General features: G+C 38.8%; 1 protein-coding gene across 1 annotated transcript; it reads right to left on the reverse strand.

The window, feature by feature from the left end:
• GUCA1C (guanylate cyclase activator 1C) lies at positions 1-16,922 on the reverse strand. The gene is made up of 4 exons (XM_034415287.2): positions 16,672-16,922; positions 6,505-6,654; positions 3,396-3,483; positions 1-375 (listed from the first exon to the last, which is right to left on the reverse strand). Exons 1-4 carry the CDS (start codon positions 16,861-16,863, stop codon positions 245-247), a joined length of 561 nt encoding a protein of 186 aa, XP_034271178.1. The 5' UTR covers positions 16,864-16,922; the 3' UTR covers positions 1-244.
• Positions 16,923-17,954: the final 1,032 nt, after the last annotated feature.

The raw sequence follows: 17,954 nt of genomic DNA on the forward strand, positions 1-17,954 counted from the left end.
TTATGTGCTGTGTTTATTTCATTCTGCACTAAAAAGATTTTTGTTATATATGTAGACAAAGCTATTGTACGTTGTGAGAAAGAAAAGGAAGGGACAATAAATGAAGAATGCTTCTGAAGTAATCATCTGTCTAGACCGTCTTATGCTTTGAATAGTAGATGGGAAATGTAACAGTCAGTCTTGGTATTTGATATTCTATTCCTTGAATTGTTCTTTTTGTCACAAGTGCCATTTATAATATGTGTCAGACGCTGTGTCTTCTCTCACTTTGTAAAATTTTCAGTACACTGGAGAGCTCAAAGCTCTTTGAAATAATTTCCCGGAAATGTTCATCCTTTTCCACTCCATTCATGAGTTCTTCTAAGGTCAGTTCCCCTATTATAAAAACAATATGCACTTCTTTAGAGTCAAAGTTTTCTAGACGTTTTCTGTCTTGAATTAGGGAAAACACTATCATAACCACTACTATATTTATTACAGATAATCTCGAGTTACGAATGTAATGGATCCTGCCCATTATGATCATAACGTTAGCTGAATTGCGTTAAATGAATGAGCCCCGTCCCTCCTTTCACCAATGCATTTGTTAATCAAATGTGTGGGTCATTAAGAGCACATGAAGTACCTCAAGAGTGGGGAAGGTCATGGGAGACCTAGTCAGGGACAAGACCATTGTCTCCAGCTACCAAAGGCTTCTCCCCACCCATTGAGATATCCCACGCTTTTCTTCCCACCCTTTGGAGTCCCCACAGCTTGGGCCTTCTCCCCACCAATCACCAATCACTCACTTTGGGAAGATCTCCAGAGCTCAAGTTGTTGTTACAAAGCTGTTTTCCTTAGATCTCACATTCTTACACACACCTCTGTCTTCTTTGGAAAAGTGTTTTTGCACGGAGGACAGAAGAGGACAGAAGAGTGTGTAAGAACATGAAATCTATCATGTCTGTAGGCTTTGTTTTGTTGTAGCCTGAATGGTGCTATGTGTATCCACTGCATATTTTCTGCAACAGTTCCCTAACAGCTCTCGCAGAGGCATAGGTTGGTGCAGCCTGCACTTGCCTTGGGTGCCAGGCCCTTGTCCAGCCAGGCAGAGAAGACTTGGGTGGGCCCCTCCCCTTCCCCACTGAGCCCCAGCCTCTCTCACAAGTGGACGTGACCCTGCCCCACCACTTGTTGGAGTGCCAAACTCGCCCAGATTTTGCCAATTGTGCCACCGCAGAGCTAGATAAAGAAATTGAGAGATTGGTGTACCAGCTGTGATGGATCCCCTCTGGTGGAGATCTGGCAGCACGGAGACGTCTGTGGGCTGTAGGGGTCTCCCCAAAAAAGGAGACCCTCTTGGGGTGGGAGCAGTCTGATCTCTGGAGTGTGTCCATTAAGCGAAGGGTACAGGGAGCCAGTGCGCCAAGCTCTCCACTTCTTTATCCATCTCCATGTTGATGCAATTAGCAAGATCCAGGTGGGTTCAGAACTCCAGCAATTGACTTGAACTCTGGAGACCTTCCCAAGGTAAGTGACTGGTTGGTGCAGGTACGGAGGGACATGTGGAATGTGGGCTAACCAAAGCAGTCCCAGTGTCTGTAGAGACCGGCAGGGCAGGATGGCGGCAGGAATTGGCAGGGAGCATGTTGAACCTTCCCTAAGTGAACTGACATAACTTGAGGACTACCTGTACTTGGTAAAACTAATATAGTTCCCCAATAATATGCTCTAATTTGTGTGGAACCAAATATTCCATTCATTTGAAATTGCATTTGATGCATTTCTGAATCCTGCAGTTCCATCTGTAGAATAGATCTACATAAGAACTAGTTTGTTAGATAAATAGAGCAGATCTCTTCAATCTGTTGCCTTCCACTCCAGATCTGTTAAATGACATTCTAATAATTAAAGGTCATCAGTATGGAGAGCCTAGAACCGTGATGGCGAACCTATGGCACGCGTACCACAGGTGGCACCCACCGGAAGTCAGAAAACAGGCTGTTTTAGCCTCTGGAGGGCCTCGTGGGGGGGGGAGGCTATTTTCGCCCTCCCCAGGCTCGAAGAAAGTTTCTGGAGCCTGGGGAGGGTGAAAAACGGGCCTACCGGGTCCACCATGCCATCACTGCCAAAAGTGGGGGAAGCGTGGGGGGGTGTCATACACGCATGTGGGGGTGGGGTGCATTGAATTATAGGTGTGGGCACGTGCGTGCCTGACCCTCCCACGCTCCCCCCACTTTTGGCACACGACAGCAAAAAGGTTAGTCATCACTGGCCTAGATTGAGGAAGGCTGGAGAGATACTGCTTAGATATGCACAGCTACAGTATATGACTATGCTTCAGGGTGGGGGATGGGGATAATGAAAACTGGGAAAAGAAACTCTTAAACTCTAAGGAAATATTCAGATAGTTCAAACTCCTTGCTTCCTCAAGCTGCTTTTACTGAAACAATAAAAATGCAGAAGAAAAATATATTTGTCTTTGTGGACTTATCTAATTTGAATTTCAGTTATTAGTTTTATTTTAATGTGTCAAAAGAATGAGTCTCTCATCTTCCTTTAGCTCTGCATATTTATTCCGTTCTGATCAGTTTTATATTGGAAGGAAAAAGCTCTCAGAGACTCAGTCTCTGCATATATGAAACTTTTTCTTAAACTTTTCTTTTTGGAATTGATTGTTGCTGCTTAGGGGGTTAATGAATATGATGCTGAACTGACAATAAACTGAGATTTATAATTACAATAGAATTTAACTGAAATAAAAATCAGATTTCTCTAACATACAACCAAAGCAAGAATATCTTAAGTAACAATGCAACTGAAGAATGCTTGGTAAAATTATCCTGTTCCATCTGGATAAAAATACAGCTTGCAACATTTCAAACATTCAAGTTTCTCACTTTGATTCTCATGGCAAGATTCAGCCCTTTGCTTCTAAAAAACACTATATATATATAACTAGCTGCCAATAATCACTTCTGATAGGATACCTTGGATTAAATGCAAAAAAAAAAAAGTTTTGCAAGGCAATTAATTAAAATACAATTAACTTGTTAGAATCTCTATAAAGCAATTTAATAAAATTTGCTGAACAAAGAATTAAAAAATAAAGACTGAAATGAATGAACCATACTTTCCTCCATTCCTTTCTTTGCTGTCTTCAATTTCATCTTGCTGCAAACACACAGTGAGATTAAGCCATACAGTCTGAATGACTCTTTGAATTAAAAAAAAATCAATTTTTGCTTTGTACAATGTCTGTCATAGAGTAATCATCTAATTAGATCGATTTCAACCAGTTATAATATTTCTGAAGTATGTATATGTGGCTAACTCTTTATAGCTTTATCAACAGAATGCTTTTACAAAATTGCAAAACAATGAAAATAAAGATTTCAAGATTTATTTATTCTTACCATCATTGTTTACATCTATCTTCTGAAAAATCAGGTTTGTCAATTCTTCAGGACTCATCTCTTGGTTGTTACTGAGGGTTTGAATAGCCTAAATAAATAATAATATAAGAACAATCATGTTATATTACAAATGTAAGAGGTAGCTTTTGTATACCATCCATTTGAGGCAAACTTGAAAAGCATTCCAGTTAAATCAACACTGAAAACTACTCACATTATTTAAAAGAGTTTAAAATTTTAGAGACTTATTAACATTTCAAGTTTATGTTGAAATGCATATCACAGTGTTTCAATATTTTAAAAAAACTATTAGTACCATTCCTACTGCTTTCAATTTTTCATTGCAGATGAAGAAATGAAGATGGTGACAATGTCTTAGTATTTATCCATGTAGAAACACCATAGTTTTACTAAAATACTATATGTGGAGGAGCCTGTGGAGATGACCCAGAAGCTATACCTGGCAGGTCAAAAGTATACTGGCAGGGTAACATCTCTTCTGCAATCTTTACACTGATTATTAGTAAGCTTAATGGACCAGTTCAGAATACTGTCCAATACCTATGAAGCAGGGGTGGGTTCTACTTATCTTTACTACCGGTTTGTAGTGGGCCGCGTGCGCGAGCAAAGCGAGCACACAAGCACAGAAGTGTTTTGATGATGTCGGGTTCGGTGGGCAGAGCCGCCCACCAGTTTTACTACTGGTTCTATAAAACTGGTGTGAACCGGGGGCAACCCACCACTGCTATGAAGTCTTCCATGGTTATAGATATTGCATCCCAGCACTGAATCTTGAAAGTACCTTCTAAGAGCTAACCCAACTTCAGAGGTAGGCAGATACTGTATACAGAAGTCTTTGAAACTCTTATCATGTTTACGTTTGCTCAGCTCCATCTCTCTTTTTACAATTCATATATTGGTCTACACTGTTTTATATTTTTACATTTTATTTTATTGTTGTAATCTGCTATATAGAGTCTTCCTGTTGGGGCACACTATAAAAACATTAATAAATACAGTAAGAAGAAAAGTAGAAGCATAAAGTTGGAAAGGGACCATTTAAGTCGAAGCAGGAATCCAAATCAAAACATACATAAACACATAGAAGCCTAAATTATGAGCACTCCACTGCAGAAATCTGAATGCTTGACTTTTCTAAAGGGCCAAATTAGATATAATAAAAATGATGCCCAGAAATAATTTAACTTGAACATAATCTGTTTAATCTACATTTCAGCTCCCTTCTTAAAAGTTAAGCTACAACATAGCATATCCAATCAGGATACAATGACTCAGCATTACAATGACTCAGCAGTACTTCTTAAAGTCACATAATACATATTCATGTTAAAGTCATAGAACACATATATTGCCCATATATTTGCCTGGACAACCTGTTAGGCTTACACCATATCCTAACATAATCTAGGTAGCCTTAGTTCTTGCTGTGATGGCCTTTATGCTGGATATTTTTTTGTCTCTGGTCTATAATTACATTCTTTAATAAACAAATAATTGAATGATAGATGGCTAAAAAATACCAGATATGATGTAATGCTGCTGTTTCTTTGTTCCCATTTATGATAATAAATGTACTGCATGAATAAAAAAATTAACCACAGGGGAGAGTTTAGGATATAAAAAACTAAATTAAGTAATTGTAAGTAGTTTTCCTGTCCTGCTATTATAGACAGTCATACAAACATCAGGTGGTTCACTAAATCTTGGTTTTTCCTTCTTAAATGTTCACTCATTGTTTATGATTATTCGAACAAGAAACTATCTGCATATTAATGAACTGAGAGATCACACATAATTCGTCCCAGGAACTCTCATATTGTGGGGGTTTTGTTCTAATATAAGTCTTAAATTGAATATTCTAGAAAAGAAATTAGATTAGGTGTTGCCCTAAGTCAATGATGGCTAATCTTTTTGCCATTGTGTGCCAAAAGTGGGGGGAGCGCGGGAGGGATTGCGCGTATAGGTGCCCACACCCATAATTCTATGCACCCTGCCCCCGCGCATGTGTGTGTGACTCCCCCGCGCTTCCCTTGCTTTTGGCATGTGATGGTATGGCAGGCCCAGTAGGCCCATTTTTCACCCTCCCCAGGCTCCAGAGCTTTTCTAGGAGCCTGGGGAGGGCAAAAATGGCCTTCCCCACCCTCCCTGGAGGCCCTCCAGAGGCTGGAAATGGCCTGTTTGCTGACTTCCAGTGGGCCCAGAAGGCCCGAAAATCAGCTGGCTGATGCGTGCATGTGTGCCAGAGCTGAGCTCGTGTGCCCAACGATATGGCTCTGTGTGCCACCTGTGGCACGCGTGCTATAGGTTCGCCATCACGGCCCTAAGTGATATAACAATTTTTTTAGGAGAGATCTAAGACAGCCTAGATTGGACAGGCGTTGTGTCTTATATATAGCAATAGCACTTAGAATTATATACTGTTTCACAGTGCTTTACAGAGTCAACTCTTTGATATATACTGGTAGGAAGGCTTTTTCTTCTGTAAAAAGGCTTAGGAATTATGATCCCTATATTACTTTTTATGGGTGAACAGTTATTCTGTTTGCAAATATATGATTAAGAATTCTCTGCCTTGCTCTTTCATATCTGTTTAAAGCACAAAGAATAATAGTAATGGAAATACTGGGTACCTGGTATAAGAATGAACACATAAAAGTTGCATTTCCCCCAGTTTCTTTAAATATGTAAAACAGCTGTTACTCAGTTTCTTCCATGAACAATGAAACTCTTGCCCCACCTACAGTTCAGTCCTTTCCATCACTGTGGTTCATCTCTCTAAATGTGCTAAAATGTTTAGTTGTGATCACTCAGCAGCACTATCTTAGTTAAAGCAGCTTCTTTGAGTGCTCTTGAGCTAAATTACTCCTCCAAAATACCAACAGCCGATAGTAGCTTTGGATAGTTTAGTCTCCTCTAACGGAAGTGGGAAAAGCTTAGTGTAGATATATATTGCCTTTATCTGGGACAGCAAAGAAATCATAAGTGACAATTTGGCCATACATTTATTACAATAGTCAAAACACCATTATATTCACAGTATTAAACTCCCATAGAATGACTTTACTTGCTAATTTGTGCATTTACTCACCATTAACATGCTTATTACTTCTTTTTTATCAATTGTTCCACTCCCGTCAATATCATAAAGCTTAAAATACCATTTCAATTTTTGGTCAATTTTCCCTCGTATCACCAGATTTATAGCAGCTAAAAGCTCCAAATAATCAATAAATCCATCCTTTAAAAGAAACAAAAGGGGAGTTGAGTGCATTTGCAAAGTATATGAAATTGCATTTATTTTGACAATAATATTAATAAGAGGATAACTGGCTGCAAAAATAATTTAAGGTTATTTTGATGACTTCCTCATCCTGTAACTTTCTTGCTATAGAAGAGTCTGTCCCTTTCAGAAATAAGGAAAAAGATCAGTAAAAGGCCAGAAACAGAAAACAACTCACTGTATAAACTATAGATCATGAGAATAATAATAATGTGGTATGGAGACTTCCTCTCTGTATCACCACTTCAGACTGCCCACCAGATTTTAAAAAGTAGAAGTGGTAAACTTCGGAAATGTCACTGCTGTTACAGCAAACCAGAACTGTTCATTATGGAAACGGCAGTTCCACATCAAGAACTATTTCTGGCCACTGAGAAGAACAGCCTCACTGCCTCGTTCTACTGCACCTCAAATTTCTGCTAAGGCAATTTTACAAAAAGCACATTGTCAGTAATCTAAGGCATGCTAGCAGAGCGTGAGGTTGATAGCAGTTGTTTGCTCCATGTGAAAAATAGCAACGTGTAAGTTGTTCATCTCTTTTCTTGAAAAGGCTAGTCATATCAGGATGCCATGGAATTTTCACAAAAAAAAAGAGCAGAGGGAAAATGACCAATCTTTATTCAGTGACTATGGGTGCCTGCTCTGCAAGAAAGAGGAACCCCGAACAATAGAAATTGTTGGGTTGAAGGCGGGACATGTGAAGGCGCTGATTTATGGGCACATTTTGAGCAAGTGGGATTGGTGTTTAAACAAAGTAAAATGTATTGACAAAGCAAAGCTGCTGAGAATTCCATTGTTAAGAGGATGGATAACTCTGATCTCTGAACTATTTCCTAGATCAGGGTGTCAAACTCAATTTCATTGAGGGCCGCATGAGGGTTGTGTTTGACCTCAGAGGGTCGAGAGGGGCGTGATGGGGTGGGCGTGGCCATGGGCATGACACGTGACCCTCCCTCATTATAATCTTCCTTTCTTCCTCCCTCCCTCCCTCCCTCCTTTTCTTTTTCCTTCACTCTTTATTTTCCTTTCTTCTTCCCTTTCCTTATTTTTCTTTCTTTGCTCTCTTCCCATCTTCCCATCTTTTTCATTGTCTTTCCCTTTCTCTTTTCCTGTCCCTTGCAAGCTCAAATGCAAACGGGGAAACATTTCTTGAGAACCTCCTGCGCCCCATTTTTGCTGACAGAGGCACCACGGGGCGGTCGTTTGCAGTTTCCGGGCCAGTCCTGGGGGCCAGATCTAAGCACCCCGCAGGCCGGATGTGGCCCACTGGCCTTGAGTTTGACACCCCTGTCCTTGATGAACTTATTTTAGGTGAGGAATGTTCATTATTTTCTTTCTGTCAGGATTACAAGAGTTTTTTGGCAGCAGAAACAGCCATGTTTGAGTTATGCATTAGGCAGGGATTGGGAAGAGTTTGAAGACGACTTTGTAGCTACTATCCATCACAATTGATTCAGTACTTTTGATTTATTTTCTTTTCAAGCATTTGATCCTATATGTGCTTATTCTAAAAAAAGATTCTAAGCTGTTCCATTAAAATGTACTCACATATAAAGATATATAAAACTGTGCCACGATGGCTAATCAAAACTTCACTGCAATACGTTGAGAAAGATGCAGAGTAGGGCAACAATAGGTAAGTTGCAAAAACTAAGGCTTGAATATACAGCCAAGCACCGGGTCATAAATCTCAGAAACAAAAGAAGAAAGCATGAGGCCCTGGTGGAAAATCAGAGTTTAACAGGCAAGTACAACAAAGAGGCCAATGGATGGTTCTGCTCAAAATCTGAGATATTTCTAATCCAACAGACAGCATGAAAAATAAACAGGATCTCTATAAAAGTAGAGATCCTAACTCAGAAATAGAAATATGTGATTATTATTGCTGAAATGTTATGGGATGATATTCATGATTGGCACACGACACTGGAAAACTATTACAGATAGTCTTCGACTTATGACCACAATTGAGCCCAAAATTGTTGCCAAATGAAACATTTGTTAAATGAGTTTTGCCCCATTTTATGACTTCACAGTTGATAAATGAATCACTGCAGTTCCTAAGTTAGTAACATGGTTGTTAAATGTATGTGGCTTCCCCCTTGACTTTGTTTGTTCGAAGGTCACAAAAGGAGATCACATGAACCCTGCACACTGCAACCATCATAAATATGAGTCAGTTGCCAAGCATCTGAATTTTGATCACATGACCATGGGGAGGCTGCAAGTGAAAAACGCTCATAAGTCACTTTTTTCAGTTGTAACTGAACGGTCACTAAATGAACTGTTGTAAATTGAGGACTACCCATACTTGTGCAAAAGGAGCAGATCCAACAGGAGGAGGAGTGGGGGGGCTGCATTATAGGCAAGGAAAAATATATTTGCATATATCTAGTTGAAACAATATTGGGATAAAAGTGAAACAAAAATAATACTGTTGTAGGAGTTTATTATATGCTCCTGCAGCAAGCATGTAATATACAGGTAAGACTTTTCTGCGTCAGATGACACTTCTCAAAAAGGGATGTGATAGTAATAGTGGGAATTTCAGTTGCTCAAATGTTTGCAGGAAATAATTCTACCAAAATTCTTTTTTCCTATTGTTGAAACTAGATTTATCAAAATGTTGAAAAAGCAGCTCTATGCATACCTTCTCAAAAAAATACATTACAATGAATTTTAAAGCACTTACTTCTGTGGAAGCAAGTGTTTTATTTTGTACTCACCTACTCTAGTGACCTAGAATTGGTCAAGCAACAGTCCAGGATTAATTGTACTGGGATCTTTTGTTTCAGGTCTTTTAAAGTCTACTGTTTGCTGATCCAAATTGCCTTGGGCAATGCTAATTTACAAACTGCCACATAAGTGTTTGTTTCTTTGATTTGTATCCTCTTTCATCTGGAGTATCCTTCTACTTTTATTTTAGAATGTCAGGTATGTAGCGCAATGTGGTCATTTTCTTTTTCAGATATAATTCGTGGTGTCTCTTTTCTTCAATGGTGTCTCCGGTACTTTTGGAAAAATATTTGTTTAAATCATAATAAGCAATCCCATTGGATTTAGTGGGCAAATACACTTTCAGGATTAAATCCTTAACAATAAAATGTACAGCAAAAATAGCTTTTATCTAATACTTATTAATTGGATGACATCTTGGATATAAAAAAGAAATGATTGATTCCATAGAAACACCATTGTGTCACAGTTGAAATTGTTCAACTCTGAATAATGATAAGTCCAAATCAAATTTATCAACAATTTGCAAAGAAGTATGTAAGTATGGCTGCAAAAACAGCTGCATTCATGCAAGTTCTGTGTATGAGACAAAAAAGGAGAATACTCAAAAAGTGGATAAGATGTATAGTTTCATCAGAATAAAACTATCATGTTTTAATAGTACATAAGCACATAAACTATTCTGACAGGCATGAGAAAGGATACAATTTGTGCCTCCCCTCATGGAATTTAAATATTTACAATTAAACATTTTGTGTTGATTTCCTTTATCAAATCATTTTTCTGAAAGAGGATTTCTACCATTTTTGTGAACTTCTTTGAACTCTAAGAGATTATAAGAATAATAGTGCAGAATAGTTGAATTCATTAATACCATTGACCTGCTACATAGAGCTGCTGGGAGCTGAGATCCAGCAACTTCTGAAAAATTGTAAATATTCTATTTGTAGATTAGAAGAACAAGTGCAGTCAAAGCTGGTCCAGCGTTACTATTGCTGAATATTAGTAACTGCAAAGAGTATCATTTTGCAATTTGTAAATTGAGAACAATAGATGTATTAAATATGTGCAAATTAACTCAATTCTTGCTAAACTCTGGTGGTTGCCTTGAGTACAGATATGGCAGAAAAGTGAGCACAATTATGATATTAAATGGATAGATAGATAGATAGATAGATAGATAGATAGATAGATAGATAGACAGACAGACAGACAGACAGATGATAGATAGCTAATTTTTATTCCAACTTTATTATTTTTATACGTGACTTCAAGCAATGAACATATATAATACTCCTTCCTCCTATTTTTTTCACAACAACAATCCTGTGAATGGGTTAGGCCACGGGTGTCAAACTTGGGGCGTCACGTTGCCAGCACATGACTTTTGTGACATTTTTTCCTTTCACGGAGCTGGGCTGAGTGTGGTCTACATATGACGCATCCAGCCTGTAGGCCGCCAGTTTGACACCCCTGGGTTAGGCTGACAGAGAGTGACTGTATGCATGGCTAGCTTTTCTGCTATATGCAAGCCAGAGCCACAAATTGCCTATCTCTGTGGTAAAGTATAAACTCAGAATCAAATCCTTAGACTGCTTGTTTACTATTTCCCACCTCACCCAAAGATTTCTTTCTGGTGCAGGAAAGGATCATTTTCCCATTACAGCATGCATGAAGTCAATTGGAATGTTGAATGCACAGCTCTTAAAGCTACCTTTCCGAAACAGATTGACAATCAGCAGCATCTTCAGCAAACTGCACTGACACTAAAATGATGATTTGAGTGTGCTGGTACAAATGTCGCATTTATATATTTGTCTCAATGTCTGACACAAAATATATGACATTTCCATGATAACATTATACACATTTGCCTCCCTCAGCCTCTCTGTTAGATTCTCAAAACTTCATTCAGAGGTGGTGAGCTTTTGCAGGACTCCCTGGGACTTTGAGCCCAGAGTTTTATTATTAAAATTCCGTAATAAATAGATTATTACTTAAACTTAATTTTGTGAATGTTTGACTTTATTTGTTCACAGGTTTCATGAGTACTCTGCGTTTTCATACAAGCACACCTTCAATGGAACAGAAGCCTCAACAGATGGCACTTTTTAATAGAAATAGTCTTCACTTAACAACTGCTCTATTTAGTGACTATTCAAAATTGCACTAAAACCTTAGGCGCGGTCTAACCTTAGGGTCTTAGTGTCCCTCAGTGATGTGATCATCATTTGCGAACACGACAGTCGGATTTCAACAAGTAGAGTAAATAGAGAAGCTAGTAGTGAAATTGCAAGTCATGGACAAGTATTGTCTTGCATAACAATCATATCATTTAGCGACATTATTGCCAACCCCAATTATGGTTGTTTAGTGGGTAGTACTGTGTTTCCCCAAAAACATATCCGGATAATAAGCCCAATCGGGTTTTTCAGCACATGCAATAATATAAGCCACACCCACAAAATAAGCCCCCCACCAACTACTTACCCGCATGTGCAGCCAGTCCCACCATTTTCCCTGGTTGCTTGCTGCACAACCAAAATGAGTTGAGGCAAGGCCGGAGGGGGAAAAGGGAGGAGATGCCCTCCCCTCCCTGTTCTTCACGCCGGTCTAGCGACCCAACACATCCCACCCCACCCCACCCCAATGGCAACAGCAGCCTGGCTGCTTCACTTCTCCGCCATCTCTTTATCGAGAGGGGTGGCAGGTGGGGTAGGGAAGAAGCAAGGCGCATGGAGAGAGATGTGGCTCCCCTTGCCGTCTCTTCTTCCCACCCCTTGCAGGGCATGGCAGGTCTCCTGCCCCTTGCTTGGCCACCCGCCTCCTTTAGGGATGCAATTTGGGAGTGGCAGGTAGGGCAGGTGAGAAGCGGGACACAGGTCTTACCTTTCAAGTTCCATCGCTTTCCTCGCCATTGTGTCCAGGGAAACATGCTGTAAAAGAAAACTTCGCAAGTTCAAGAAGTTTGATTGAACTCGTGAGTAGGTTTTCTTTTACAGGATGTTTCCCTGGACACAACGGTGAGGAACGTGACAGAGCAGGAAAGGTAAGGCACACATTCTGCTTCTCACCCCCCTACCTGCCACCCCCAAATTACATCCCTAAAGGGGGCGGGTAGCTAAGCGAGGGACAGGAGCCCTGTCATGCCTGGCAAGGAGGGGAGAAGAGACGGCAAGGGGAGCCATGTATCACTCCAGGTGTCTTGCTTCTCCCCCGCCCCATCTGCCACTCCTCTCGATAAAGAGACAGCGGAGAAGGGAAGCAGCTGTTGCCATTAAGGTGGGGTGGGATGGGTTGGGCTGTTCGGCCGGCGCAAAGAACAGGGAGGGGAGGCGACAGCAGCGACGGGACATCCAGTCCCACTCTCACCGCCTCCTGCACTACCAAAATAATAAGACCCCCCCCGATAATGAAGCCAAGCCCTTATTTCGAGGGGGTAAAAAAAAATAAGAACTTGTCATTTCGGGGAAACATAGTACCTATAGATGTGGACTATTAAATATTTATTTATTATTGCTTTTTAATTAATATCAAAAATAGAAATAAAGATGAAAACAAAAATAATGACAAATATCATTATGTCAATGTCAAAGAACACATAAATAGTGCTTTAATTAAATAGTTTAAAAAACTACAACAAAGAAAAATATAGTATGGTATAACCTAACAATAAACAGTTATAGTCTATATATACTCATCTAATGCAAATATTAATCTAGTAAATATATACAGTGTTTCTAACACATTTATACAACTATCTTTTTTCAATTTATACTCTGCAATATGAGGCCCATATTTCATTTTCTATTTCTAGTCCATTTCTAAAAGCAATCCACTCATAAGTAGCAAGTGCAATCAGGTCTTCAATAACACAATTAATTTTTATTGTTAATAATTGTATGCATGAACCTTTTTCACTTTATGTATTAGAAATTATAATCAGCTTAAAACATACTTCATCCAAAAAAGCCGAAATTAGAAATCACTAATGTCCTAGCCAAGTGAATGGTAATGAAAATTAATCAATTTATCTTAAGACAAATATCAAGTGTAGTTCATTGTCTATGTAAGCTGCAGGAAGAGTCTGAGAAATTTTCACATTAAATTCAATGTTACCCTGTTTTCCCCAAAATAAGACATCCCCTGATAATAAGCCCAATCGGGCTTTTGAGCGCATGGCAATAAGGCCAAGCGCTTATTTCAGGGTTCAAAAAATATAAGACAGGGTCTTATTTTCGGGGAAACATGGTAGTCTCCTGCTCAAATGTAACAGTGCAATGTAATAGGCTAGTGTATGCCAAATAAAACTGAGGCTACTGTCTTATAATAGCGTTACCTGGGTGGTAATGGAACACTAGGAGCTAGGACTGTAACTCCCAGACTTGTACTGTCAGTTTGTCAGAATTACACCTAGAATTCTAGAACCGCCAGTTCTGGCATTGGAGCCCACTACTTGCAAGAGATTGTAGCTTAAAGAATGTTACTGTTGTGGCCTGTCAGCGGCCTGTGCAGATTGTAGCCGATTCCGACAACGAGGAGACTGGTGTGGTGCTGCGCCAGCAGCCTGTGCAGCTGGCGCTCGAGTCGGACAGTGAGGAGGCTGGAGAAGATGTGGTGCCAGAGGCAGGGATTCAGCCAGGGCCTTCAGAACCTCCAGAAGCTCCTTTAAGTGAAGAGGCTGAAGAGGAAGAGCTTCTTCTCAATCCACGGGTGCGCAGAGCTGCCAAAAAGCAGGAGTGGCTCCTCAGGAGGAGTTCTCCTCAACAGTAAGACTTGGGGCTAATTGGCCACTCCCTTAGCCTATTTAAGAAGGAACGCCGCTTGCAACAAGCTGTAGAGAATAACTTTAGTTCACTCTCCTCCGTGTCTGCAAAACTGCTTCTGGGCTTTCTGCCAACTCTAGTAAGACTGTGATTACCTTATCTTAGAATTCTGGTAGGCTGTTAAGACAGTTCATTAACAGCCTTTGAACGATAAAGACTAAGTTATTTTGAGTAAATAAGCTTTGTATAGAGTCTGTGTGTGCTGTGTTCTTTGGGGTCCATAGCTGGGGCAGAACAGTTACAATAAAAACGTGTGTTGTGTGTGTGTGTATGCATCTTTTGTGAATATGCATATGAATAAGCAATAAAGTCATGTGAGTTCAGGGGTTAGACAACCTACCGTATTTTTTGGACTGTAAGATACACGGGTGTATAAGACGCACCAAGATTTCAAAGAGGTAAGTAAGAAAAAAAGGGTTTTGCCTTCCCTTGCCCCCAGGAGCACTCTGCAGGCCTCCCAAACCCTCTGTGCATCCTGTTTTTTGCAAAAACAGGCCCGTTTTTGCAAAAAACAGGGCATGCAGAGGGTTTGGGAGGCCTGCAAAGTGCTCCTGGGAGCTGGGGGAGGGCAAAAACACCCTTGTTTTTGCAAAAAGTGGGTGAAAAACGGGCACGTTTTTCACAAAAATGGGGGCGTTTTTGCCCTCCCCAGCCCCCAGAAGCACTCTGCAGGCCTCCCAAACCCTCTGCGCACTGTTTTTGTGAAAAATAGGCCCATTTTTTTGCAAAAATGGGATGAGCGGGGCGGGGCTTTGGGAGGCAAAAAATGGCTTATTCAGTGTATAAGACGCACCAACATTTCCACCCTCTTTTTTTGGGGGGGGGGGAAGTGTGTCTTATACTCTGAAAAATACAGTACTTCTCATTGGTGCCAGCCAGTGAGTGGGTAGACAATCCTTGGAAATATTTTTAAAAATGACAGTGATTTAAAGGCAGAGTTGCCTTATAGGGAGATGGGTTGCATAAAAAATTAATAAAAATAAATGAATAAAATAAATAAAAGAACTAAATTTGAAATCACGTGCTGCATAAGAAGTAGTCCTAAATATATACTGATTTTGCTTCTGTTTTTTTATCACATCCCAGGAGATGATATAGCTTGGGTATATGGTTAGATGAGTAGAACCCTCATATCAAGAAAAGAAGACCCAACCATACAGTTGAAGAGTAAACAGTATAAACTGTTTTTTCCAGTTTTATAACTCTGTGCCTTTCCAGGATTTCTGCAACTGTTTCAGTGCTAAGAAAAAGTGAGAGCTAACAGTGGTTCATATGAGTCACATTATTTTGACTTAATAAAGGATTAGTGATATTAATTTTTCTGCTGAAGTTCTGCTTTTCTTTAAGCTTCTAATATTCTATTGTCACATTTCCAAAGGAAAATAATTTAGTAAGTAAATCAAGTATACTATAAGTTTCAATGAAAGCAGTATAGTTGCTGGAGCCTGTGAAAACACTGCTCACAAGTCTAGCTTATATTCTTAAAAGTTATTTGACTGATTGTATCTTCAAAGAATAATGGTTGACATTACTGTTTTGTAATTTGCTTGAGTTAAGATTACACTTGACTTTAGCCAAAAGGCTGACATTAAGTCAGTAATCCCCCAAAATACAAGCCAATCACTAATTCCTACAAACTTAATATGACTAGTTCTTTTTTTTCAGGAAGACAATTAAAAAAAAGTTTTATGAATACATTAAGTATGATGAAAGAAACTCACAAATAAATTGTAAATAAACAAATTTGTTTTTTAAAGTGTGTATCATTAGGAGAGAAAACAAATACAAAGAAGTGAGTAAATATGATGCAAGTACATTTGGAATACTATACACAACTCTTATTTTATTTCAGAAAGAATATTGTACAGTAGTAATTTGATAGAACTAGAAAAAGATAAATAAAATTCTAGTAATGAAATATAACAAGAACTGGGCATGCACTTTTACAAAAATGACGAAAGGACCTACTATAGAAGTATGATATGATATGTATGGTGGTTCCAAAATTTCAAAGAATGTGACGAAGATTAATAATATTGATGCATATTGATTTTAATAGTTAATAGTTCCATACGGCCTCGAAAATTGAAGGCACAGAGCTGGCAACCATATTAAAGACGGCAATCTCTGCTATATACATCTTAATTCTGTGCATCTCACAGATACCAATGTATAAAGAACACAAAAGTATGAGATATCAAGATAACTATCAGAGCTATATTTTAATCACTGATCAATTAAAATCCTGTTAAACAGGCATATATTCTTCTAGCTGCTTTTATATCTTGCAGAATCAATTTGGAAGGAATTTTAAAACAAATGTTAGATTTAAGATGCTAAAATGTTCTGTATACAATAAATGAAAAACAGCACACTATTACCTAAAACTATGCACTATAGAAATAACTCTTACCTTATTTGTATCAAAAATATTGAATACTTTCTCAACATAATTATTTGCCTGCGTAGTTGCATTTTCAAGGCCAAGGATCTTCTTGCATTCATACATGGTGAGTTGTCCAGATGGACATTCTTTCATGAATTTTGCATACCACTGGTAATTTTCCATAGCAACAATTTCCTCCAATGATTCATTGGCACCCATTTGGAGGCAATTAATCTATCCTTATTTCTTAAATTTGTTTCCGCGAATACTTTCCTTCACTGCAGTGGCTCAAGTTTAACTGGAGTAGAAGGAATTCCAACACATGTAACAACTGTAAGCATCTTAAGATCACTATAGATTTAGTTTAGCTAAAAATAGAAGTGGGATTACCTTCAGCTCTACCAGTTAATATAGGTAGTTCTTTTATAGTATTAACACTCCTAAATGAAGAAGAAAGATGTTGCTCTTAAAAATAATTCATGCAGAAATAGGTATTATGATTATTCAATATTATATTTTGTATGTCCAGAAAATAAAATCTGCCCATTAGTTTTTTTTATTTACTAATTAAAAAGAGTTCTATATAGGAAGGTGGTTATGTATAGGGCAGAAATATTAACAATATTTGCTGAAAATGATTTCTTTAAATATTTCTTTTTTCTTCTTATTTTTGGAATTACATAACGGAATTGGCAGGAACCTTGGAAGTCTTCTAGTCCAACCCCCTGCTCAGGCAGGAAATTGTATATAATTTCAGACAAATCTCTTTATCATTTCAGTTCAATCTCTTCTTAAAAACTTCTAGTGTTGGAAATTCACAACTTCTGGAGGCAAGTTCACGTGATCTTGATTTTTTTCTCTATTAATATCTAAACGTCTTAATTTATTTTTTCTTCTCTCGTGTATATTTTTATATCATTTCCCCTTTCTGTATTCTTTTTTATTTTTCTGCATCTTTTAATTTAGCAACAACAACAACAACCCTTCAATAAAAGTCAGAGGGACAGAGTCCATTGTCTGAGGATTAGGGTAGATTAGAGACAAAGTTTCATTTGCTGCCCTGATTTATTTATTTATTAGTTCGATTTATATGCCACCCTTCTCCGGAGACTCAGGGTGGCTTACAATGCATTAAACAATAGCCTTCATACTTTTGTATATACCTGCTTAGTAGGGTTTTCGGCCCCCCCCAAGCGGTGTTCTTTTTTATACAAAGTCAGCTTATTGCCCCCACAATCTGGGTCCTCATTTTACTTACCTCGAAGGATGGAAGGCTGAGTCAACCTTGAGCCTGGTGAGATTTGAACTTG

This window comes from Pantherophis guttatus, chromosome 5 (genome assembly GCF_059756535.1).
Source record: "Pantherophis guttatus breed Tessera chromosome 5, ASM5975653v1, whole genome shotgun sequence".
Taxonomy (NCBI): domain Eukaryota; kingdom Metazoa; phylum Chordata; class Lepidosauria; order Squamata; family Colubridae; genus Pantherophis; species Pantherophis guttatus.

Excerpts from the sequence above, each read along its gene's own strand:
- GUCA1C (XM_034415287.2), bottom strand. The coding sequence starts at position 16,863 with ATGGGTGCCAATGAATCATTGGAGGAAATTGTTGCTATGGAAAATTAC. Across the intron at positions 6,655-16,671 it reads ATATTTTTGATACAAATAAG|GATGGATTTATTGATTATTT; the intron begins GTAAGAGTTATT and ends TTTCTTTTAAAG. Across the intron at positions 3,484-6,504 it reads AAGTAATAAGCATGTTAATG|GCTATTCAAACCCTCAGTAA; the intron begins GTGAGTAAATGC and ends TTATTTATTTAG.